The sequence below is a fragment of the Girardinichthys multiradiatus genome, chromosome 15, assembly GCF_021462225.1.
Source record: "Girardinichthys multiradiatus isolate DD_20200921_A chromosome 15, DD_fGirMul_XY1, whole genome shotgun sequence".
NCBI lineage: Eukaryota > Metazoa > Chordata > Actinopteri > Cyprinodontiformes > Goodeidae > Girardinichthys > Girardinichthys multiradiatus.
In genome coordinates this window covers 39,421,218-39,446,072 of record NC_061808.1, presented here as the reverse complement: position 1 = coordinate 39,446,072, position 24,855 = coordinate 39,421,218, and the positions used below count along the sequence as shown (strand labels likewise).

General features: G+C 40.7%; 1 protein-coding gene across 4 annotated transcripts in view; it reads right to left on the bottom strand.

Moving 5' to 3' along the window:
- Positions 1-1,362: 1,362 nt before the first annotated feature.
- Positions 1,363-24,855, bottom strand: part of LOC124881601 (gamma-aminobutyric acid receptor subunit rho-1-like) — a 96,393-nt gene continuing 72,900 nt past the window's right edge. For 2 of the 4 annotated variants that reach the window (XM_047387230.1, XM_047387232.1), the window contains exon 9: positions 1,368-2,382. In XM_047387230.1, the coding sequence (XP_047243186.1) occupies positions 2,101-2,382 (282 nt within the window). In that variant the 3' untranslated portion in view covers positions 1,368-2,100. Of the gene's footprint in view, positions 2,383-24,855 lie in introns of all 4 variants that reach the window. The other 2 variants (XM_047387231.1, XM_047387229.1) reach the window with 2 other exon arrangements.

Sequence of the window (24,855 nt, the reverse complement as noted above, 5' to 3'; positions counted from 1 at the left end):
AGGCCTTACTAAATGTTTGTTTCATAAGTAGACAGCTCTATGACAGAGAATATTCTTAATAGAATCATCTATCTATCTATCTATCTATCTATCTATCTATCTATCTATCTATCTATCTATCTATCTATCTATCTATCTATCTATCTATCTATCTATCTATCTATCTATCTATCTATCTATCTATCTATCTATCTATCTATCTATCTATCTATCTATCTATCTATCTATCTATCTATCTATCTATCTATCTATCTATCTATCTATCTATCTATCTATCTATCTATCTATCTATCTACCTACCTACCTACCTACCTACCTACCTACCTACCTACCTACCTACCTACCTACCTACCTACCTACCTACCTACCTACTACCTACCTACCTACCTACCTACCTACCTACCTACCTACCTATCTATCTATCTATCTATCTATCTATCTATCTATCTATCTATCTATCTATCTATCTATCTATCTATCTATCTATCTATCTATCTATCTATCTATCTATCTATCTATCTATCTATCTATCTATCTATAGATAGACATCAATGTACAGGCTATCTATGTATATCTGTTAATTATTATAAATATAATCTTAAAATTAATCATATTATGAGAATAAAGTCAGAAAATTGCTAGAATAGTCATTCAATCATTTGCACAACCATTTTAAATCCTGGCAATATTCCACAGTGCAGTATTAGGGCCAGGCTAAAAGATTGTTTTTTTAAATCACGAGAATGAAGTCATAATATTAGGACAATATAGTCAACGGGATACAACAATAAACTCATAATATTACAAAACTAAAGTCTTAATATTCTGAATATAAAGTATATTATGAGATTAAAGTCCCTACAATACTGAATAAATGTCTATGAGTCTAACAGCAGATCCTCCACATCCAACATGGCGGACGCTCTGACTCATCGCAGCATAAGGCCAACCAGCCCAATGAGGCGTCTACCTATACATGTCTATGAATGAGGACACATTTGGAGGGGTTTTCGAATTTGGACAGCCTTTGTTGCCTTGCTATGATGTGATCGGCCTAAAATGCGGCCTTCGAAGGATGCAGCCCCTGAATTTGGGGGCGGGCCCAGATACCTGAATTGGCAGGCCAGCCCCCCAGGTGTTCCCCAGTGTTGGGAGAAACAGCGTTTCAAAATAATAATAATAACTTTTTCGGTAATGAAGTAATCTATCTAATTACTTTTATTCATTTCTGTAACGCCATTATGATGTTTACAATGTAACGTGATGCATTACTAAAACTTTAATAAGAGCACAGAATGCTGCTACGGAGAGACCTGCTTTTCTCCTTGTTTTTCTGTGTGCGGAATGTCATGTGTGTGAAGTCAGGAGAATGCGTGTGTCTCACGCTCATTGCATTAGGCTTGAGAGCTCTGCTTGCCCTGGTATTAGATTTTCAAGTTTAGCTTGTGATTCAAGAAAATATTAAAAAGGAATTTGTTGTGTTTGTTCTCCTATAGATGAAACACTTGGCCCTCCTAGTATTTAATCCTGTCTGTCTCTTCTGTATCTTTGCAATAAACGATTCAAGTCTTTTTCAGTACAACTATTGACAAGAAAAAACTGCAGTTTGTATTAGTATGGTCAATTTTTAATAAAGTTCAATATTGTCAGACTAATACATACAGTACATTTCAATCCAGTTGTTTGGCCTCCATTTTAATATTACATCACACTCAAAAGGTCTGTAGCACAATGAAAACCATCTAGCACAAATTAGATCTTATATAAAGCTATCTGAAATGGGTAGTTGATACCTTTTTTCAATTTCCCACAACAGTTATTGTAGTATTAACTCAAGTGGGATTCTGCCCAGCCAAAACCCTTGGAGTCCATTACTAAGGTGAAATATGTTAATCATACAAACACATATCTGTCTACTGAATTCAGGTTTACTTAAAATTATGTTTGATTCAGTCCATCTTTCTGTTATTCTTAATGTGTAAAACTTATATTTGCAAAACTTTAATATGAACATATGAAAATGTTTCAGTCTCAATTTTTTGACAAGTGCACCTGTTTAGAAGGCAGATGTTTCACACATCTGTCAGATGCATTTAAGGTTTAGGAGTAAATAGACCAGTAGATGATGTTGAAGAGGATATAAGCTCCAGGAAAGATGACCCTTGAGTACTTGTCTATGGCATGTGTATCAATCCAGATGCTGCTGTAGGCACTGGAGCCAACATGGCCAGTCACCTGGTCAGTCTCCATGGCCAGTTCAACCAGCATTCTTTCCCTTCTCACTCCATTCTCTTCTGGCATGCCGTAGTTTCCTGTGGTGTTGACATCACTATAGCTGGCTGACATCATGCCAGGATAAGTTATGCCGCAAGTACATGGCAGCTGCAATGAGAATTAGTAATTTAAACCAATGTAAAGTTAGAAAATCACTTGCAATCCCTGCAAACAAATAGTATAAGATAAGAACATAGTGGCCCTAATAATGAGATAATGGAGAAGCTCATATCTATTATCATGTTTCTGTGCTGATGCAAAGCAGGGCTCTAATGAACACTATGGCCCTGATCTTCAAAGATTTCAAATAAGTGGTGCTAAATTGCTTTTACAAAAAAAATGCACGTGCAATAAGTGTGCGCGTGGGATGGATAACAGCTGCAAATAAGGTGCAGACCGCCCTATTTAAATGAGAAAATACAATTTATGTCCATACAACATTTACATCCATACCGCCAAACACATCTTAAGCAAGCACAACATATTCATATACATGCATCCATAAACCTTGCATCCATCCATATACAGGTCCTTCTCAAAATATTAGCATATTGTGATAAAGTTCATTATTTTCCATAATGCCATGATGAAAATTTAACATTCATATATTTTAGATTCATTGAACACTAACTGAAATATTTTAGGTCTTTTATTGTCTTAATATGGATGATTTTATTGTCTTAATATGGATGATTTTGGCATACAGCTCATGAAAACCCAAAATTCCTATCTCACAAAATTAGCATATTTCATCCGACCAAAAGTGTTTTTAATACAAAAAACGTCAACCTTCAAATAATCATGTACAGTTATGCACTCAATACTTGGTCGGGAATCCTTTTGCAGAAATGACTGCTTCTATGCGGCGTGGCATGGAGGCAATCAGCCTGTGGCACTGCTGAGGTCTTATGGAGGCCCAGGATGCTTCGATAGCGGCCTTTAGCTCATCCAGAGTGTTGGGTCTTGAGTCTCTCAACGTTCTCTTCACAATATCATGAAGTGCTCCAAAATCTCCTGATAGCTATCTGCATTGACCCTGCCCTTGATAAAACACAGTGGACCAACACCAGCAGCTGACACGGCACCCCAGACCATCACTGACTGTGGGTACTTGACACTGGACTTCTGGCATTTTGGCATTTCCTTCTCCCCAGTCTTCCTCCAGACTCTGGCACCTTGATTTCCGAATGACATGCAGAATTTGCTTTCATCCGAAAAAAGTACTTTGGACCACTGAGCAACAGTCCAGTGCTGCTTCTCTGTAGCCCAGGTCAGGCGCTTCTGCCGCTGTTTCTGGTTCAAAAGTGGCTTGACCTGGGGAATGCGGCACCTGTAGCCCATTCCTGCACACACCTGTGCACGGTGGCTCTGGATGTTTCTACTCCAGACTCAGTCCACTGCTTCCGCAGGTCCCCCAAGGTCTGGAATCGGCCCTTCTCCACAATCTTCCTCAGGGTCCGGTCACCTCTTCTCGTTGTGCAGCGTTGTCTGCCACACTTTTTCCTTCCTACAGACTTCCCACTGAGGTGCCTTGATACAGCACTCTGGGAACAGCCTATTTGTTCAGAAATATCTTTCTGTGTCTTACCCTCTTGCTTGAGGGTGTCAATAGTGGCCTTCTGGACAGCAGTCAGGTTGGCAGTCTTACCCATGATTGGGGTTTTGAGTGATGAACCAGGCTGGGAGTTTTAAAGGCCCCAGGAATCTTTTGCAGGTGTTTAGAGTTAACTCGTTGATTCAGATGATTAGGTTCATAGCTCGTTTAGAGACCCTTTTAATGATATGCTAATTTTGTGAGATAGGAATTTCGGGTTTTCATGAGCTGTATGCCAAAATCATCCGTATTAAGACAATAAAAGACCTGAAATATTTCAGTTAGTATGCAATGAATCTAAAATACATGAATGTTAAATTTTCATCATGACATTATGGAAAATAATGAACTTTAGCACAATATGCTAATATTTTGAGAAGGACTTGTAGGTATGTGGGAAAGAAGAGGGGTTAGTTAAGAGTTAAGAAGAAGTACTGCTTTAGGAACAAAGGTGGCATTCCTTCTCTGCGTCCTGCAGCCTGGACATCAAAGTCGACATTTGGAGGGCGGCCACTTAAATTCACAGTGAATTGGATGTGTGGAATCTTTAATTATTTTCTGTGCTAAGCCTCTTGTTTGCTGGTCACATGAAACAATAACTTCCTTACAGCAAGTGTAATGATCCTAGATCACTCAGTGACAGCTCTCTGTAAACGGTGTCTTTGCTGCTGGCACAATATAATACAATAATGTAATAACACTCTATGAAAGAATAATCGAACACCAGTAGAATATTTTTTTGACTCCAAATGAGTTGAGCTTCCTGAGGAGGTATTGACATTGCTGACATTTTCTTAGGATAAGCTCTGTGTTGGAGAACTTCAGTAAATGGTCAAAAATAGTCCCCAGAATGCAGATCGCTTCACTTCATCAGGATAGGAGAGGATGCTGGTGTGATTTATTCGCTGCTTCTCCTCCTCACTTATTGTTTTAGATTGTTGAGGCTATTCGGATGTATTAAGCTGGGCACTTATGACAACTTGTGCCTTGGCTCCTACATTTCGATAAGAGTTTCTGCTTACTGTTTCTTTGACCAGGCGGCTTAGCAATGTATCCGATGCACTGCTACCGGCTACAGCCTCGGTGTCCATCCCCTGGCTGACTGGACTTGCATCCATACCTCGGCTGGCTGGACCTGTCATGCTGTTGTGAGCCTGTGTGGAAGCCTAGAGTAGCTGTCATGGATGTCTTACTGACACAAACCATCTTGCCGAATGCCTAGCCAAGGTTAGCTTTAATGACTTATGCTGACACATATGGCATGATGTTGAAATATACTGCTTCCCAGTTGCCGAGCCTAAATAGGCATGTTGCTCCTCCATCCATTGCAACTATCAGGCTGGCCACAATACATCCATAGAAGCCTCAGAAAGACGTTCTTTGATGCTCAGCACATTGTATCAACAATCCCATCCTTCTGGTCTGCAGCAATGGGTGGCACATAACGATGCATCAGAGCACCGCCACTCCTGTAATATGTTACAACCACCTTCCATCCTGCCACTGTTTTTTGAGAGCCTCAAGTGGTGGCCTGGGGGAATTGCAGGAGGTGGACCACAGCTAACTGCGGAGCTTACAGAGGACCCCATTACCAGCAATATCAACACCTACTCTGGAACTATTTAACGTGCAGTCCCTCACTAATAAATCTCTTCGTATTCGTGATCATATCTTGGACAAAGCACTGTACATTATTGCCCCTTTTCGAGCAGCTTGATTTTGCCCTACTTGACTCCACTGGGCTCGCTTAGTGAGCGTTTCCATTACAATTCTTTTCAGTACCAGTGCCTACTTTTTTGATCCCTGCTCCTGAGCAGGTATGATCGGGGCTGAGTCGGGACTAAAGATCACGTGAACAGACTGCTGTTCACTGATTGGCCATGGGAGGAGGAGAAATGGGAAGGTTTTGGCTGAGATAGTGTAGGAAAAAGTTAATAAAACTCAAGTGTGACAACAATAATCATATTATAGCGAAGTATAATTTCACTATTTACAAATCATAAACCATGCCCGAAGGCTGAAAGAAAAGAAAAAGGACAGGATCAGCTTTCTGAATTACACACAGGTGGTGTGCTGTATTTAATAACATCCTAAACCAGCAGATCAAACGTAAAATCCGCTGTTCAGAGGCACAAACATTTGCTCCAAAACACACAAAACTAAACCACCATGAAATGGTTTGGTTCAGACATTTATTGACGCCACTTAAGCAAACCGGCGTCTGCAGAAGGAGGGAGAAGGCAGAGAACAACTGCCTGTAACCAGACTGCCTTCTTTGGATAAAATTGGAGGAGTAGCCCACTGAATCCGCGGATAATGAATATCCAATATCCAACCTAAAACTAACTTCATCGTGGTCAAAAGTTTGCAGTTTTCAGCTTTAAAGTCCTTGTCCTCGTTATTGCCATGGCTGAGACAAAAACGTTCACATTAAGCCCAAAATTGGAACTTCTTCAGACAAACTTTAGAGCTTTGTCAGCCCAGACAGCGGTCTTTCCACTTAAACAAAAAAAACCAAAAAACAGTCTTTCCTCTCCGCTTCTCCTGCCACAACCCTTCATATCAGAACATCTGAGCCTTATTTTAGTTAGTTGTGGCTGAGCTGAGTTTCAGATAATTATCCCAGTGGATCATTTTATACATAAACAACATATATAAGACAGTCTTGCATATATTATAATACAAACATTATTAGTATTTAGTTTATTTATGTTTTTTTTTCTGTTTATTAATTTATAATGTGTCCTGCTGATTTTTTTTTATGTGACAATGTCACACAGTAACGTTAATAGTGCCACAGTGCACTACACTGACTTCAGCTACTATAGCTTCGGCCATTAGCCGGTCAGTGGAAACGCAACAGTATGGTACTGAGTAGAGCAAAACCAAGTGGAGCCACGCCAACTAAAATAAGCCAGTAAGAAAGGGGAATATGTGCCCGGTCGCAACCTGGCACAAAACAGGGGAAAACCTAGTGCTCAATGAAGCCTGTCCAAATTGTTACAGTTACTTTGGCTACGTTCACAGTGGAGGTCTTAATGCTCAATTCCGATTTTTTGGTGAAATCTGATTTTTTTTTGCGTGGTCGTTCACATTTCCAAATATATGTGTCTTGTAGTGATCTCCTGTGTGAACGCATTCATAAAACTCAAGTGTCCCGCATGCGCAGTAGACAATGCATGCCGTACAGGCACAGGTCGCATTTGAAAAGATCAGATACGTATCGGATTTAGGACCACATGTCCAAGTGGCCTGGGTCGCATTTGAAAAAATCGGATCTGTGTCATTCAGACTGTCATGAAAAGTTTGGATACAGGTCGCATACGGGCAAAAAAATCGGATTTGGGTCACTTCAAGCTGCAGTGTGAACGTAGTCTTTGAGAAAGCAGTACTAGGCAGCGGGGTGGTTCATCTTCTTTATTTTTTCAGTCTGAAAGGAAATTTACCCTAGTCCCACTGCCCAGTTTTACCTCCATGGAATGTCTGGCCTTTAAATCCAAAGCTCCTCATTCAACGATAGTGCTTCATTTATACTTCTTTTATCTGGAAAGTGTATCTTTTTTTTTTATTGTAGGATGTCAAGTTTACTCCAGATGGGTGTATATCTGCATGGGATTAGTGAAGACCCTGTCATTTTTAGATACTCCCACCTTGTCAAAGGGGAGCTGATATTGATACTTCTAAAGCATGCATGTCGTTTTATATTTGATGGTAGGTTGGTAGGTCTGAAATCTTAATATTATTGCATGATGTCTATTTTACGTCTAGCCAGGGTTCATCTAGAGGATTGTGTTTAAATTATTTTGAGATGTATTGTAGCCTATTAGCCAAGAGGTAATGGTGAAAGTTAGGCAGATCTAGGCCTCCTTTATCTTTGGTCTTCTGTAGTGTTTTTAAGCTAATACGTGGGTGGTTGTCTTTGCAAATGAATTTAGTGATGAAGTAATTGGTTTTTGGCAAGACCATCCTTTTAATTAAAGCAACCCTGCCCATGAGTGACATGGGTAGAGATTTCCATCTAGCAAGATCATCTTCCACTTTTTTTAAAACCGGGATGTGGTTTGGTTTCGGTAAATCTGCTAATCCTGGAGAAAACGCGAGAAAATCCCTTAATACAGTTGTGTATTAAGGGAATTATGGAAAAACAGTAAATTGGTAAAAGTGGGCATCACTGTCTGGTGCCCGTCTGAAGACAGAAGCTGGAAGATGTTTAGTTATTTGTCCTGATACATGCTGTTGGGGAACTCTGTAACCAGTTTATGAAAGAGTTTCCAAAACCAAATTTACTCAGGGTTGCAAACAAAAATTTCCAGTTAACTCTATCAAATACTTTTTCTGCATCTAGAGATAATATATTAGCCTTAATATTTTTACTGTAGGAATAGTTTAATAAATTAAGTAATCAACATGAATTTGTGGATGAATGCCTTCCTTTTATAAAACCAGTTTGGTCCGGATGTATTATGAGAGGAGTTACCCTTTCTGGTCTTTCTTTTGCAAGGAATTTACAGATTATTTTGAGATCAACGTTAAGAAAACCTAACTTTGCTCAAGTCAGTGGTACATCCAGGGCCATCACTTAATTATCTGATAATTTAGGAAGTGTTACTTTAACCAGAAATTGATCATTTTTGTTATCTGATGGGTCAATCTGTGGTGAGTATAAAGCTTTGTAGAAATATCTGAAAGTGCAGTTTATTCTTTCAGGATCATAAATTGTATTCCCTGTCAAGTCTTTAACAGCAAATGTAGTTGTCTTTTCTCGATTTATTTTTAGTTGGTTAGCCAAAAAGCTACCTGATTTATTGCCATGTTCAAAGTTTTCAATTTGAAGTCTTTGTACTAAGAATTTTTTTTTTTTGTCAATAATTTTATTAGGCCCGAGCAGGAAGCCTGCAAGGGCCTAATAAGGGCCTTCTTTCTTTCTTTCTTTCTTATTTCGTTGTGTCTTTTCGGGTCAATTTGGGGACTTTGCCAAGCCCCTAGATACAGACGCTTTGCCCAAAATTGTCCCCCATGTGAAATTTTTATTCTTTAATGTCGTCCTGTGTGGGCATGGCCAAATCTCTTAGCCACGTCCCCAAACGTGAGATAGGCCAAACTGTAAAACGTAGAGATCTGAAATTTGGCACACTGGTAGATCTCCTCAAACCAAGAAAAAAAGTATCTTGGGAGTATGCCCTAAAATGCACAGGAAGTCAGCCATTTTGGATCAAAGGCTAATTTTTGGCCGTTTTTCACTTTTACTCACCTCAAACTTTAACGAACTCTTCCTAGGAATTTTGAATTATTGGCTTCATATTTAGTCAATATCCAGTTAAGGCATGGGGGATTAAAAGCTATCAAAATCGTGAATTTTCAGCCTTGTTTAGGGGGCGTGGCTGGGGCATAAACCTGGCGTTCGCACCCAAAGTGAAAAAATGCAAAAACTTTCACAAAGAAATGCTAAATCACACCACAGTTGGCATAAAGGAGGACCTTAGGGTTCCCGATGATTCTATGGGGTCATATGCTGACATAATCAAAACCACGCCCCCTGACAACAGGAAGTCCCTTTTTTTACTGGGAAAGGTCGCTATCTGGCTGTCTACACTCAATCCGCTTTAAACTGTGTCAGGTGACTGATAACTAGTCGGTCTAACTTTGTTTGAAGCACAGTGACTTTTCATAAAAGCCCCCCTGAGAACAGGAAGTGTCATGTTTTCCTTTTGATGGTCCATATATGGTGTCCTTCACCTAATCAATGTGAAACTGTCCCAAATGACAGATAACATGATGGTCTAAGACAATCTCCTGTACTGACTGGTTTGGCTGGAGGGTGTGGCTGTTGCAGCGTGGCGAATTCTAATGTCACGCCACGGCCATACGTTTGGCTCTAAATTACACATGCATGGTCCGATTCACTCCAAAATAAATATGCTTGATGCTTTGTCAGCCCCCAAACAGCTCTATTGGATTACATTGGAATTTGGATCAACAGTGCCCACTAGGACATTTCAAGTGCTCTATCTCCCTCATACACCAATGGATCCATTTCAAATGTAGTATACAGTACAGAACAAACGTTTGGACACACCTTCTCATTCAAAGAGTTGTCTTTATTTTCATGACTATGAATATTGTAGCTTCACACTGAATGCATCAAAACTATGAATTAACACATGTGGAATTACAGGGGTTGGACAATGAAACTGAAACACCTGTCATTTTAGTGTGGCAAGTTTCATGGCTAAATTGGACCAGCCTGGTAGCCAGTCTTCATTGATTGCACATTGCACCAGTAAGAGCAGAATATGAAGGTTAAATTAGCAGGGTAGGAACACAGTTTTGCTCAAAATATTGAAATGCACACAACATTATGGGTGACATACCAGAGTTCAAAAGAGGACAAATTGTTGGTGCACATCTTGCTGGCGCATCTGTGACCAAGACAGCAAGTCTTTGTGATGTATCAAGAGCCACGGTATCCAGGGTAATGTCAGCATACCATCAAGAATGACGAACCACATCCAACAGGATTAACTGTGGACGCAAGAGGAAGCTGTCTGAAAGGGATGTTCAGGTGCTAACCCGGATTGTATCCAAAAAACATAAAACCACGGCTGCCCAAATCACAACAGAATTAAATGTGCACCTCAACTCTCCTGTTTCCACCAGAACTGTCCGTCGGGAGCTCCACAGGGTCAATATACACGGCCGGGTGTCACGGAGTGACATTTTGGACTTTGTTTTATGGTTTCTTGTTATGGTTTATTTTGTCTAGATGTTTCTATTACGTTTATTAGTTTGTTTTTCTCCCTCTACTGCCTCCTGGTGTTTTGTTGTTCTCCTCCCTCATTAAGTTATTTTATGGTTGTTTTCTTATTACTTGGTATGGTTTATTATTATTATTATTGTAATTATTATAGTTCTTGGTCTTCCCTGGATTCTCTAGTTTTATTTCTCTTTAGTATCTTTGTGTTTAATTGTGTTTTATTATTTGTTCCTTTTACACTCTTCTTGTTTACTAGTTTATTTTCTGTTTCCTTTCCAGTTAATTCAGTCAATGTGGTTAGGTTTGTTTACTTTTGTATTCAGGTTTTCTTTATGGGTTCCTTTTTTGTTCTCAGGTTGTTATTATTGTTCCTCATGATTATTCTAGTTTTCTTATTCCCCATTTGATTATTTATCTTTATCTATAGGTTTGCTTGGTCTGTGTTTCTGTTTATTGTTTATTAGTTACTTTGCCCATCCTCAGCCTTTGTATTTGTTTCACCTATTCCTTCTGCTTCCCTGCCTCCTTGTCACACCTGTTCCCTGTTTTCTCTGATTACCTGCCCTTTGTTATCCCTCAGTATATTAGTTGGTTTTGTGTCTTTGTTCGTGGTGGTTGTTGGATGGGTGCAAAAACTTGTTATCACTCATGTAAAAACCTTGTGTTGCAAGGCACCTGCACTATGCCTTCCTCCCTGTGTGTGTGAGATCATTGTTATCTCTGTGTGAACCAGCCTCCTTTCCGTCTCACACACACACACCCTGTCTGAACTGTCTGTTGAACTGTGCATATAAATAAAGAGATAGGGTGTCAAAAACTTTGTAGTTTCACTGCAAAGTGGGCTACCCTTGTCACAAGTAACTCTGACTGTATCGTTCTTACCTCTGAGTTGACTAAATAATACCTAACATTTATTGGTCCTTCGAAGCCGGATTAATTCAACAACCTTATTTCTCTTTGCTTTAACAGTGACTCTGGGATCCGTGGGGGAAGCCTGACGTCGAGCGAAGCACCGCTGCACAGCCTCCATTAGCCGGAGTGGCTGAAAGTCCCGGTGTGTGTGAATTCACACCTGGCCAGTGGGTTATCGCCTTCCTCGGCGCGGGGTGACTCTCACAGGGTCCAGAGAGTCACCAAGAAGTCAACTCCGAGGTGAGACAGTTTTAAAATACAGTTCATAGGAAAAGTACTTAACAGTCGTTGGTAGTGCGTCGCCGGTAAGGACGCTGCATTCGAATGGTTTTATTCCACCGTGAAAGGAATAGTGACAAATTTGGTACAATCCCGCCGTGAAGGGGATTAAAGAAAACGACTGAGGATTATTCCCCTGCGAGGGAATAGAGTAAGCGCTATATAAATAAAAGAAGAAAAGTACTTAAAAGTCGTTGGTAGTACGTCGCCGGTAAGGACGCTGCATTGGGATGGTTTTATTCCACCGTGAAAGGAAAAGTGACAAATTAAGGTAGGGCCCCGCCAAGAAGGGGGCCAAATAAAACGACTAAGGGTTATTCCCCTGCGAGGGAATAGCATAAGCGCTATAAAAGTAAAAAGAACGGAGTAAACTGAGCTCATAAAATAACACCAAGTTAACTTAGAAAAATTACAAGGTACCTGAAACTAACTGTGTGACTGTGTTGTGTGTATATGGAGGACTAAGCATTTTAATAGAATCAGCAGGATTCTGCTAGTCCTGTGTTTTCTTTTGCCCAGATTAAAACTACGTACTGGTGACTTTGGAGATTCAGGTCGGATTTCATTCCAGAAAATTAACACCGCTGCGAATTAGTCGCAGTAGAAGGACGTGTTAATGTCCTCTCCATAAGTCTCATGCCAGTGACCTTTTATCTGGGACATTTATACTACAATTAAACTAACATAAAACATAATGGGGAAGAAACAAAGTAAACTAATTGACTTAGAAGGGGAGGTAAAGTTTATGGAGAACTATGTAAAAGGAGCAGGTATGATCTGTCATAGATGGAATAAAAAATAAAAAACATGGGTTTTTGGGCAAATTAGATACAAAGGATGTCTTAAAATTACAAGGGGATCTAAAATTAGCAATAATGAAAACTAAAAAGAGAAAAATAACAAAGAACAATGGGGAAAGAACAGAGAAAAAGCTTTGATTTAACAGAAATATGTACACGATGGCATGAAAATACGGATTTTCAGGTAACTTAATTATCACTGAAATCCTAAAACTACACGGGGATCTTAAACTGGAGATTATGCATTCAAAAGATTCAAGAGACAATAAAAAACCTTGCCAGATTATAATTTCAAAGGGGACTTTTCAGTCCCTGAGTGCTCACAGTTGATAAACAGATTAAAACAAAAGATGAATTAAAAAAACAACAATAAGAGCAGCTTTTAACTGACAGCCATAATACTGAGGCCTTAAGAAAAGCACAGGAAAAAACTTTTAGCTTAACTGAAAACAAGTAAAGGGGGGGGCGGTCTGCCACCCATCCCAGTTTAGAATACCAAGGTAGCCCCAAATTATAAAGACTAAGAGGTGGTTTTAGAGGACGTGGTAAAAGAAGTTAAAAGAGGAGGTGACAATGTGGACAACATGGAAACTGTCCAACTGGACAACCCAGTGAACAATGACTAGAGTTGTTAAAGAAGTAATCTGAGAGTAAAAGATTTTGTAGGCAAGCATTAGTGAGAAACAGGTGCTTTAAAAATAATTCTATGGTGTTATACTACTAACAATATCATGATAAAATGCAAAAGATTCATTTTACAGGGAAATAATTCCATATTTGGCTCAGATTGTTTGCATTCTTGATTTTTCCTCTTTGAGAGAAGTTAAATTTCAGCTCTGTGAAACGACCTTGACAAAGAGATGCAGCTGCCTGAAAACAAAGATAAAACTTCTGCAAACAGCAGAAGCCTGTCTCTGCTGAAAGGTCTGAAAAAAAAAAAAAAAAAAAAAAAAAAAAATTGTAACTCTACCCTGCATGTGTCAAACTCAAGGTCCGCGGGCCAAAACCGGACCCCAGAAGTTTAGTGATTCTCTAGAAGTAGAGCCTTTTAATATGGTGATTGTGTGCTTGAATGTTATTTTGTCAATCAATAAGCAGTTTTGTTTACATTCTGCCACAATCTGCCTTTTGAAAATGTTTTGAATCTTGCTCTTTATGTATAAAAAAAAAAGAAAGAAAAGAAAAATTGGCTAAAGTCTGCAGACACAAAATGAACTTGGATTGAAGCTCTAACTAAGTTTATTTAATCTGAGATCCTCTCCAAATGCAACAGTATATGTCAGTCTACATGAGATACTAACAACTTCACCTACTGGTATAATATAAAGATCTGATTGAATATGTGAAACAAACAATGTTGAAAGTTTTTCAACAGGTGATGCTCATCCAGGAGGAAGACAGTGTTCCTAGGAAATGCAGCTCATTCATTAACAATCAATTTTTCTCCTATAGGTGGAAGTTTTGGCTGACTAATCACAGGCTGGATCTATGAAACATTATGTGCACAGAACAAATGACCAAGGTTCTGACTGACTTATGAACCTCACTGACCTGACAATGATAACATGACACCCAACAGATAACACCTTTAAGGTGGACCCCACTAAGACCACCTTATTGATTCTTGGTGAATAAAAAAAAAAAAAGAATTGAAGCGTTCAAAACAGACCTAGTGGAAACAAAAGGGGTTATGAGGAAACAATGTGCATTTTAAGAATAATGGAAGTCAAATTATGTTCAAATTTTTGCAAATAAAATTACTCTGACAGAGAAATAAGTAAGTAGTGTGTGAATGTGTGTGAATGGGAATGACTGATTTCATTGTAATGCATCTTTGAGGGACCTTAAAAGCGCTAATAAAGGTCTGATGTTCTGATGATCTTTGCCAAATTTATATCTTAATAAGGTTTCCAGAATCTTTTTCGAAAAATCATTTAAAGATGGCAAAGGTTCTACCTCTATTGAAAATACTGATAACCATAAGAAAGTTCATAGACCCGTCTTCAATTTTTCCTAATTCTTTTACCAACAGGTTATTTAAACTTTCATGTGGCCAAATGTCTGTATTTGACTTTCTGTTTTTGTGAAATAAATGTCTGTTTCATGTTATGTAAAAATTAGAGTCCTCAACATTACCATAATAATATTAGGTCAGTTCTCTATGGTAAAACAAAAAGATTTTAACAGATGTTTAGACTTTTTCCAGTCAGGTTCAAAATGATTGAATTAGACTCAAACTTAACATAAGATGAAATGAACCTTAACAGAATTACTGAACTGGACTGAAATAGATAAAACTTTAGTTAATTGAAACAAACTTTAGTTACTTGAACTAAATACAAAGCTGACTGAAACTGTATGTTGTATCTATAAAACTGGGTAAGATAAACTAAGATTATAAGATATAATATGCCCTTCATTTTTTGTGTTCATCAGTGAGTGAGTTTTTATTTTTTATTTTTAATAAGAACTAAACCAAGCATTATTTATAATAATAGCAACTACCAAAAATAGTGATCTAATTTTTAAATGTAATAAGGACTTACTTTATAAAATATGATAAAAAAGAATAATAAGAATTTGGAAAAACAGAGGCTTTAAACCTCTGCAGGAACAGCACTGACACTGTCAAAAGTGGATCCTAATACAGGAATCTGGAAGCTCATTCTGGCGTGGATAGTCAAAGTCCATCCAAGGATACATTTAGATGAGGCAGAGGGACAAATACAGGGCTTAGCTGAGAGCAACATGCATCCTGCCCTAGCTGCTGTCCCACCTGAACTGTGGTCCCAATCATCAACTGATGTAGGGCTTATAAAGGGGTTCCCACCATACAAGGTTAAACTAATATCTGAAAAAAGGCCATTAGTCCGTCAATACCCCTTAAAGCCAGAAGCTGAAGAAGGTACTAAGCCAGTAATACAAGATATGTTGAAGTCAGGAATATTAAGAGAAGCATCTGATGCTACATGCAAGGCATATCACACTGACATCGCTATTATTATCACAGCCAAACATAACTCTAAAAAGATGTGCCCTTTAAATCCAAGTACTCTAATACCTACTGCAGAAGATGGAAAACCACATTCTTATAAAGCAAAAGTTGAAGAAGACACCAAACCCAGACAAGACATTTCTCAAATCCTTATACCAGATTCATGTGTTGTGTTTGTAGATGGCTCAGCATCTAAAGATGAATATGGAAAGAATAGAGTTGGTTATGCAATAACAACCATCGACAGAATAATATAAGCTAAATCTCTACCCAATACATGCTCAGCCCAAACAGCAGAATTATATGCTGTAGTAAGAGCATGTGAATTACATGAGGAACAAATACTTACTATATACACAGACAGCCAATACGTTTTCGGATCAGTACATCACCATGCTAAGATTTGGCAAAATAGAGGTTTTTAAACATCATCAGGGACAGAACTAACTCATTTCAACCTATTAAAGAGAAAATGTCAGATCTGCTATTTATAGACACGGACGTGCTGAAAGACGCCCAACAGTCAGCACCCAAGACAGAAATAAAGGCCTGGCTAAAGAGAGGAGCACAGAAAAAAGATGACATCTATCAGATAGAAGATAAACCAATCCTCCCAAAAAATGTATACAACACAGCGGCTACAGTGACACATTGGGAAGACCCACGTGTCAAGGGGGGAATATGTCACATCTGGTAAAGCATTGATGCTACACTATAAATATTTCTGACTATGCAAATCATTTTTGCAGATCATGCATAATTTGTTGCAAACACGGGGGAAGAAATATTGCCTAGTTGTAATAGATGAACCTAGTGACACATTTCTTCCCCACATATGGTATCCCACAGATTATAAGGTCAGATAATGGAACTCATTTTGTAAATAAATTAATAGAACTAAGTTCTAATGCATTAGGGTTTCAGTTAAAGATGAAGGAAAACAATGGAAGAAACAGGGAGGCCATGGCCCGGATGCCTATCCCTGGTTAAATTATGGATGAGAATAACTCCAAATCAAACTGGTCTTACTCCATTTGCCACCTACTGTACATCATTGTATAACTCCACCCACTGTGTTCTGAGTCTGAGATCACGTGACACCAAGTTGCTGATGTGAATTTGTATTCTCAAAGAAATAGTACATGGCAGACCGTTTTCTCTGCCCTCTGACATGAATGAAATAGAGAAAGCACAACAGGAACCTTCATTAGCTGAGTGGATGAATAAAATGTTGCAGACAAAAGAAGAACAAATGTCCAGTGGTCTGCCGATAATCTCTGCTCCTATCCCACAGAACAACCTGAGGCCTGGAGACCTGGTCCTGATTAAGACACTCCACCGGAAGGATTGGAGCACTCCTTGGTGGAAAGGGCCGTTTCAAGTACTCCTGACAACGCCCACAGCTCTGAAAATAGCAGAGAGGCCTTCCTGGATCCATAAAAGCCACTGTAAGCCAGTTTTGCCGTTACAGGAGCCAGATCAACCGACGGGGTAGCAGAGGAAGTCCGGGTTCAAAGATGGCCCAGCGTCTCAAACCGGTGAAGAAAACAGCTGATCTGCGCCCAATTATAAAATGGCTCTCTGTAACATGTGGACAGGACTGATAAGCCTGAGCTTAATTCTGGTAGCAGGACTCTTTCTCTATCTAAAGCAGGATCCACAGGAGGTGATACCGAACCAGAAGAGATGGACATCAGACGGGACCCATCTCAGAACACTGACGGAAGAACATGACGCACATCCATTCCTACAGAATTTCTGGTATTGTTCATGGTGGCATATGCAACACTGAACTAGGTAGAAATACACGAAAATGAAGGGGACGATTATGATGACATGTTGTAAATAAATCACATCAAAAGCCTGAGTGAACTCATACATTGTATTTCATAAAATGACCTTACAGCAGAAAATCGAAAGAAGTTGTTGCTTAAGTGAAATGAGAAAAAGTACAATGATGACATAAACAGGGCAGATTTTTAAATTCCTTTATTATGTTTCACTGTTTTCATTAAGTATTATTCTTTTATTTTTATGATTTCAAGTATTATTCTTTTATTTGTATGATTTCAAGTATTATTCTTTTATTTTTATGATTTCAAGTATTATTCTTTTATTTTTATGATTTCAAGTATTATTCTTTTATTTTTAGGATTTCAAGTATTATTCTTTTATTTTTATGATTTCAAGTATTATTCTTTTATTTTTATGATTTCAAGTATCATTCTTTTATTTTTATGATTTCAAGTATTAATCAACATTTAACTTTTAATGGTCGCCGAGGGCAGCGGGGCCGTATGAGTATTTCCCACAAAATATAATCTGTTTACCGTCCGTGGGTTTTCGCTCATACAAAGTATTTTTCTTACTCGTTTTTATATTAAATGTTTTTACTTGTGATAAAAGGAGGGACTGTTGGATGGGTGCAAAAACTTGTTATCACTCATGTAAAAACCTTGTGTTGCAAGGCACCTGCACTATGCCTTCCTCCCTGTGTGTGTGAGATCATTGTTATCTCTGTGTGAACCAGCCTCCTTTCCGTCTCACACACACACACCCTGTCTGAACTGTCTGTTGAACTGTGCATATAAATAAAGAGATAGGGTGTCAAAAACTTTGTAGTTTCACTGCAAAGTGGGCTACCCTTGCTGCAAGTAACTCTGACTGTATCGTTCTTACCTCTGAGTTGACTAAATAATACCTAACACTGGTTCTGTGTGTTTGTCACACCTTGTTCTCGTCCATGATTATGCTTTGTTTTTTGCCACGCCTTGCCTTGTGAAATCTGCAGTGATTTTGCTACATTTTTTGACTTTGTAAATAAATCGTTGAATTACAAAGATGATCCTGCCGAACTCTTGTCTGCACTTTGGTCCGATCCAAAACCACACAATGACACCGGGCTGCTATAGCCGAACCTTTGGTCACTCATGCATATGCCAAACGTTGGTTTCAATGGTGCAAGGAGCGCAAATCTTGGGCTGTGGACAATGTGAAACATTTATTGCTCTCTGATGAGTCCACCTTTATTGTTTTCCCCACATCCAGGAGAATTATGGTGTGGAGAAGCCCCAAAGACACGTACCACCCAGACTGTTGCATGCCCAGAGTGAAGCATGGGGGTGGATCAGTGATGATTTGGGCTGCCATATCATGGCATTCCCTTGGCCCAATACTTGTGCTAGATGGACGTGTCACTGCCAAGGACTACCGAACCATTCTTGAGGACCATGTGCATCCAATGGTTCAAACATTGTATCCTGAAGGCGGTGCCGTGTATCAGGATGACAATGCACCAATACACACAGCACTGGTGAAAGATTGGTTTGATGAGCATGAAAGTGAAGTTGAACATCTCCCATGGCCTGCATAGTCACCAGATCTAAATATTATTGAGCCACTGTGGGGTGTTTTGGAGGAGCGAGTCAGGAAACGTTTTCCTCCACCAGTATCACGTAGTGATCTGGCCACTATCCTGCAAGAAGAATGGCTTAAAATCCCTCTGACCACTGTGCAGGACTTGTATATGATGTGATGCCAGGCTCCCATGGTCGCTGCACAGGCCGAGTTGTTGACGTGCCAGGGTGGCCATTATACTTCAAATAAGAAGTCCACTCTTCTTTAAAATATTTGATAAAATCTTCATCCTTAAATAATGATGTATTAAACCTTCAGCTTTTGCTTTGTGGGTTTTCTTTCCTATTAACCAGAGTTAAAGAGACAGGAGCATGATCACTGACATCTATAGGGTGTATCTCAGTGTCTGAAATGTCACTCAACAAGGAGCTGCTGACTAAGAAATAATCCAGACGAGAATAAAAGCGTTGGACCTGTGAGAAGAATATATTCTCTGCGGTTTGGATGAAGAGATCGCCATGCATCGCAAAGTCCATAATCACTCATGTAGTGTTTAACTATATTTACTGATTGCCAACTGCGCTAAGTCCCTGTTGTACTCAGCCTGTCGTTTTCTTCATTTGGACCAATGTTGAGATCGCCCCTAAGAAGAAGTGAGCAAGACAGCGCAAAAGAAATGTATGAAAAAATGGGTTGTCATCAACATTTAAGTTATATATACTGAGCATGCATAACATTTGGTTATGTATAGATATTTTCACTATTACAAATCCAACCTCTGGGTCTGTAAATGTGTTTAATACTGTAAAGTTAATATTTTTTGTGAATTAAAATTGCTACTCCCCTTTGCCTAGAGTTATAGCAGGCAGAAAATGTGGTAACTTAAAACGTGTGTAGAAGCAATTTATTTGGTTGAAGTGTGTTCTTGACCAGAGAGAGCACGTTCAGACAAAGGCCCATGTTGAGACTGGGAGGAGAAAGACTCTGAGTTTTGTGTTTAATTGTATTGTTGCACTCTTCCACAAATTGGTGACCCCAACGTGATCTATTCAATGTACGGGGAGAGACTTGTGGCCCCCTCCAAAGAACGGAGCCAGGGTGGCATTTTGGGCCCCCAACAAAAAGGAGGTGAGTTTCTTATCTCTTTTCCTGTTAAACTTTGGAAGAATACAGCTGCCCGGTACTCGATTTGGAAGGAAGTAGATAGAGACTTCAGTCTCTCTCTTTTTCTCCTCACAGTCTCAATGACTTCCTGCATGCAGGAGGATTGCCAAAAAAACACAATGTTGGAATTGTCAACTTGGCAGTCTTGAAATGAGTGGCGTGCACGTCCCGGCACAAGAGTTGTTGGGGCGGGGCCAGGAATAATCCTAACATAGTACTTGTTCAATACTGATCCTCGAGTGACATAAGCCACCGCTGCAGAGAGACAGCTATTTTTATCATGTCAGTCATTTTCTACTGCTTCGTTCATAGTGTGTCGTGGGGACGTTGGTGCCTATCTCCAGCAGTCTATAGGCGGGAGACGGGGTACACCCTGGACAGGTCGCCTGTCCATCGCAGGGCAACACAAACATGGTATGTAGAATGTCCAATTAACCTAACAGTCATGTTTTTGGACTGTGGAAGGAAGCCGGGGTACCCGGAGAGAACCCACCCATGCACATGAACATGCAAACTCTGTGCAAAAAGAGCCCCGGCAGGTAGTTGAACCCAGGACCTTCTTGCTGCAAGGCAACAGTGCTACCAACTGTGCCACCAAGCAGCCCTTATTAAAAAATAAAAGACATATAAATTTTTTTTATAAAAGGCAAATTGTGACCTTAAGATTAAGTAGCCAGTGGACTGTTGAGTTCTTGAGAGGATGAGAGAAAAAAAGGAGCAGAGCAGAAGGGGGGCTCACAGTACCAAAGGGGGGCAGAGGTGAGCCTTTGAAGCTGTATAAATAATCCTGGTAGACAGGTTAGGTTATTATACGAAACACACTTGGTATTTAACAGAACTGTTTTACTGTTGATGTTTTTACCTTAAAATGCTGAAGAACTGGTGTTAGAACAGTCTCTATGAGTTTAGAAGCAGATTTAAATGGTAAATGGACTGAACTTATATAGTGCTTTTCCAGTCATACAGACCACTCAAAGCTCTTTACACTACAGTCACATTCACCCAACGCACATTCATACATCGATATGTGTGATTATGGACTTCCCTCACTCCTGAACAAGACCCCGCGATACTTGAGCTCCTCCACTGGAGGCAGGAACTCCCCTCCAACCTGAAGAGGACAAGCCACCCTTTTCCGGTCGAGTACCATGGCCTCGGACTTGGAGGAGCTGATCGTCATCCCAGCCGCTTCACACTCGGCTGTGAATTGCGCCAGCGCATGCTGTGGGTCTTGGCTAGAGGGAGCCAGCAAGACCACTTCATCTGCATAAAGAAGAGACGTAATCCACTGGTCCCAAAACCAGACCCCCTCCGGCCCTCGGCTCCATCTAGAAATCCTGTCCATAAAAGTTATGAACAGGACCGGTGACAAAGGGCAGCCCTGCCGGAGTCCAACATGCACCGGGAACAGGTCCGACTTAGTGCTGGCAATGCGGATCAAACTCCTGCTCCGCTTGTACAGGGACCGGATCCTGGAGCACCCCCCACAGGGCATCACGAGGGACACAGTCGAATGCTTTCTCCAGGTCCACAAAACACATGTGGACCGGTTGGGCAAACTCCCATGAACCCTCAAGTAACCTGTAGAGGGTATAGAGCTGGTCTAGTGTTCCACGGCCGGTACGAAAACCACACTGCTTCTCCTGAAGCCGAGGTTCGACTATCGGCCAGACTCTCCTCTCCATTACCCTGGCGTAGGCCTTACCAGGGAGGCTGAGGTGTGTGATCCCCCTGTAGTTGGAACACACTCTCCGGTCACCCTTCTTATGAAGGGGGACCACCACCTCAGTCTGCCAGTCCAGAGGCAGTGTCCCCGAGCGCCACGCAATGTTGAAGAGGCGTGTCAACCATGACAGCCCCACAACATCCAGAGATTTGAGGTACTCAGGGCCTCACCGAACTCCTCCCAGGCCCGAGTTTTTGTCTCTGCCACAGCCCGGGCCGCGGCACGCTTGGCCTCACGGTACCCGTCAGCTGCCTCAGGAGTCCCACAAGCCAACCACAGCCAATAGGACTCCTTCTTCAGCTTGACAGCGCCCCTTACTGCCGGTGTCCACCACCGGGTTGTGGGATTGCCGCCGCGAGAGGCACCGCAGACCTTACGGCCGCAGCTACAGGTCCAATAACAACACCACTCGGATTCAGATCGGGGAGGCCATTCCTCCCGATCACGCCTCTCCAGTTGTCACTGTTGTTTCCCACATGGGCGTTGAAGTCCCCCAGCAGAATAATGGAGTCCCCGGGAGGGGCACTATCCAGCACCCCTGACAGGGATGCCAAGAAGGCCGGGTACCCCGCACTACCGCTCGGCCAGTAGGCCGTAACGACAGTCAGAGACCTCTCCCCAACCCGAAGGCGCAGGGATGCGACCCTCTCATCCACTGGGGTAAACCCCAACATGAGACGGCTGAGTTGGGGGGCAACAAGCAAACCCACCCCAGCCCGCCGACTCTCCCCGTGGGCCACTCCAGAGTAGAAGAGAGTCCAGCCCCTCCCGAGGAGATGGGTTTCAGAGCCCACGCTATTTCTAGTCGATATCTCTCGACCTCCCGCACAAGCTCAGGCTCCTTCCCCCCCAGCGAGGTGACATTCCACGTCCCTAGAGCCAGCCTAAGCATCCGGGGATGCTGAGGTCTCCACCTTCATCTGCTGCCCAGTCCTCTTTGCACCAATCCCTCACGGTCCCCCCGTTTGGGCTTGGCCCAGCCGGGTCCCGTGAGGAGCAACCTGGCCACCTGGCGCCTGCCGAGTCCTGACCCCAGGCCTGGCTCCAGGGTGGGACCCCAGCTCTGCCGTACCGGGCGACGTCACGTGCTTCGATTTACTAGTCCTCATTAAGGATTCTTGAACCGCTCTTTGTCTGACCCGTCACCTAGAGCCTGTTTGTTATGGGAGACCCTACCATGGGCATTTAAGCCCCAAACAACATAGCCTCTATGATCATTCAAGCACTCAAACCCCTCCACCATGTTAAGGTGGTGGTTCAAGGAGGGGTCATTAAAAGACATTTTCATTTATTTAGTTTGGTTAACTTTGATAGAAGTGGTTTAATAGTTTTCACATTTATCTTTGAAGTACTTATATGAACTATTAACAGAATTGTCATCTTGTCTTAGAGTTGCATTTGAGTGGTTGCTATGCAGAGAAATAGTTGTTGTGGGAGTGGAAAGGTTGCTGAGCAGGAACTTGTGTGCGTGCGGGGGTGCTGTGGGAAGAGGGCTGTCCGGACCCCAGCCGATCTTCGTGTCCTTGTGTGATAAGCAACTACCAGATTTGGACGTGTGTGCTGTATCAGTATCTGGATAGAACCAGTTTTAATCAGTAGAACTTGTATTTGTGAAACTGTTTATGGTCACACTCACAATGCTGTAACATGAGTGTTTTTTTCAATAAAAGGCTGTGTACAGAGAGCAGCCCTTTGATAGAAGGAAGTCACTGTTTAGCAGTGGACTGTCTCTCCCTGGCCAGCCAGAGATAACTTTGACTCGCTTCTGTCTTCATTTCATACCTTTTCTGAGTTAATCAGTGTGTCTAACTCTGACAGAACATAAAAAGGATTTAGGGCTAGGATGGAAAAGATGCACAACAAACAAAGTTCATATGAAATTAATATGACAATAGTAATAGTAGAACTGTGATTATTAATGTGTAACCTTAGATCCCAAGAGAACTCTGTGGGAAGTTGGAAGTTTTCCCTCCAACATATTAGCAAAGAATGCCAGTGTTATGTGATTTTACTTCAATTCTGAATCTTAACAGATGTTTACAGGAAAAAAAATTCTGCTGAAGGCTAGTAGGGTCAGGAAATGGTTTTGGATTAGACCCCAAAACAGAGGCATTGAGAAAATAGAATGTAGAAAACGAGGTCTTCGTTAAATAAAAGGTACAGTATACATGGGCAGGCTCGGATATGAACAAAAAGTACTCGTCTGTGATGAGTGAAGAAAACTAATTATATGTGTATGGAAAAAATAAGTGGAGCTAAAAAGAGGAGATAGCGCCAGAAAGTACAAACTGTAAACAGAACAGGAATACTACAATATAAACTAAGAAAAAGAAATTTCTTGCAGACATAACAGAAAGAATAGATAAATAAGCCCTAACTCGATTAAAACATAAAGCATCACCAGGAGAACACAAAAAAATAATCAGAGGCAAGACTCCTACAAAACAAACATCAATAGTGGACTTAATTGCATTGGAAATACTTTAAATGTAAAAAGCCTGAATTATTAATATAATTTTAATAATATTTGTACAGAAGCATTGGTTAAATTAAGTTAGTATCATGAAAATACAATATTATTCAACATCCAATGGCACAGAATGTAAATAAACAAGAAAAAATTGCATTTCCTGTGAAAATGCAGTGTTAATGCTGTAAGCTGAATTCTCAAGCTGAAAGCTGGGAGAAACAAGTTGAAGTTGACTGCAGAATATCAGCTGAAATCTGATAAATTAGCAGAAATAGCAGAAACATTAGCAAAAATTGTCATCTGATCTGTTTAAATAGGAAGACTAACAGTGATAAAACAGCTTAACAAGGTAAGTTACCTCAAAACTACTTGTTGATTGAAACAGTTGTTGAAATGCAAGAACTGACAAAAACTGACAAAAAGAGGACCGGCTGAGCTGGATGAGACTGACGAAAAGTGAAGCAAAAATATAACCTAAGAAGCTGAAGTCAGCGCTAATAAATGTTGAAATGTAAAAAAAAAGGCATCAA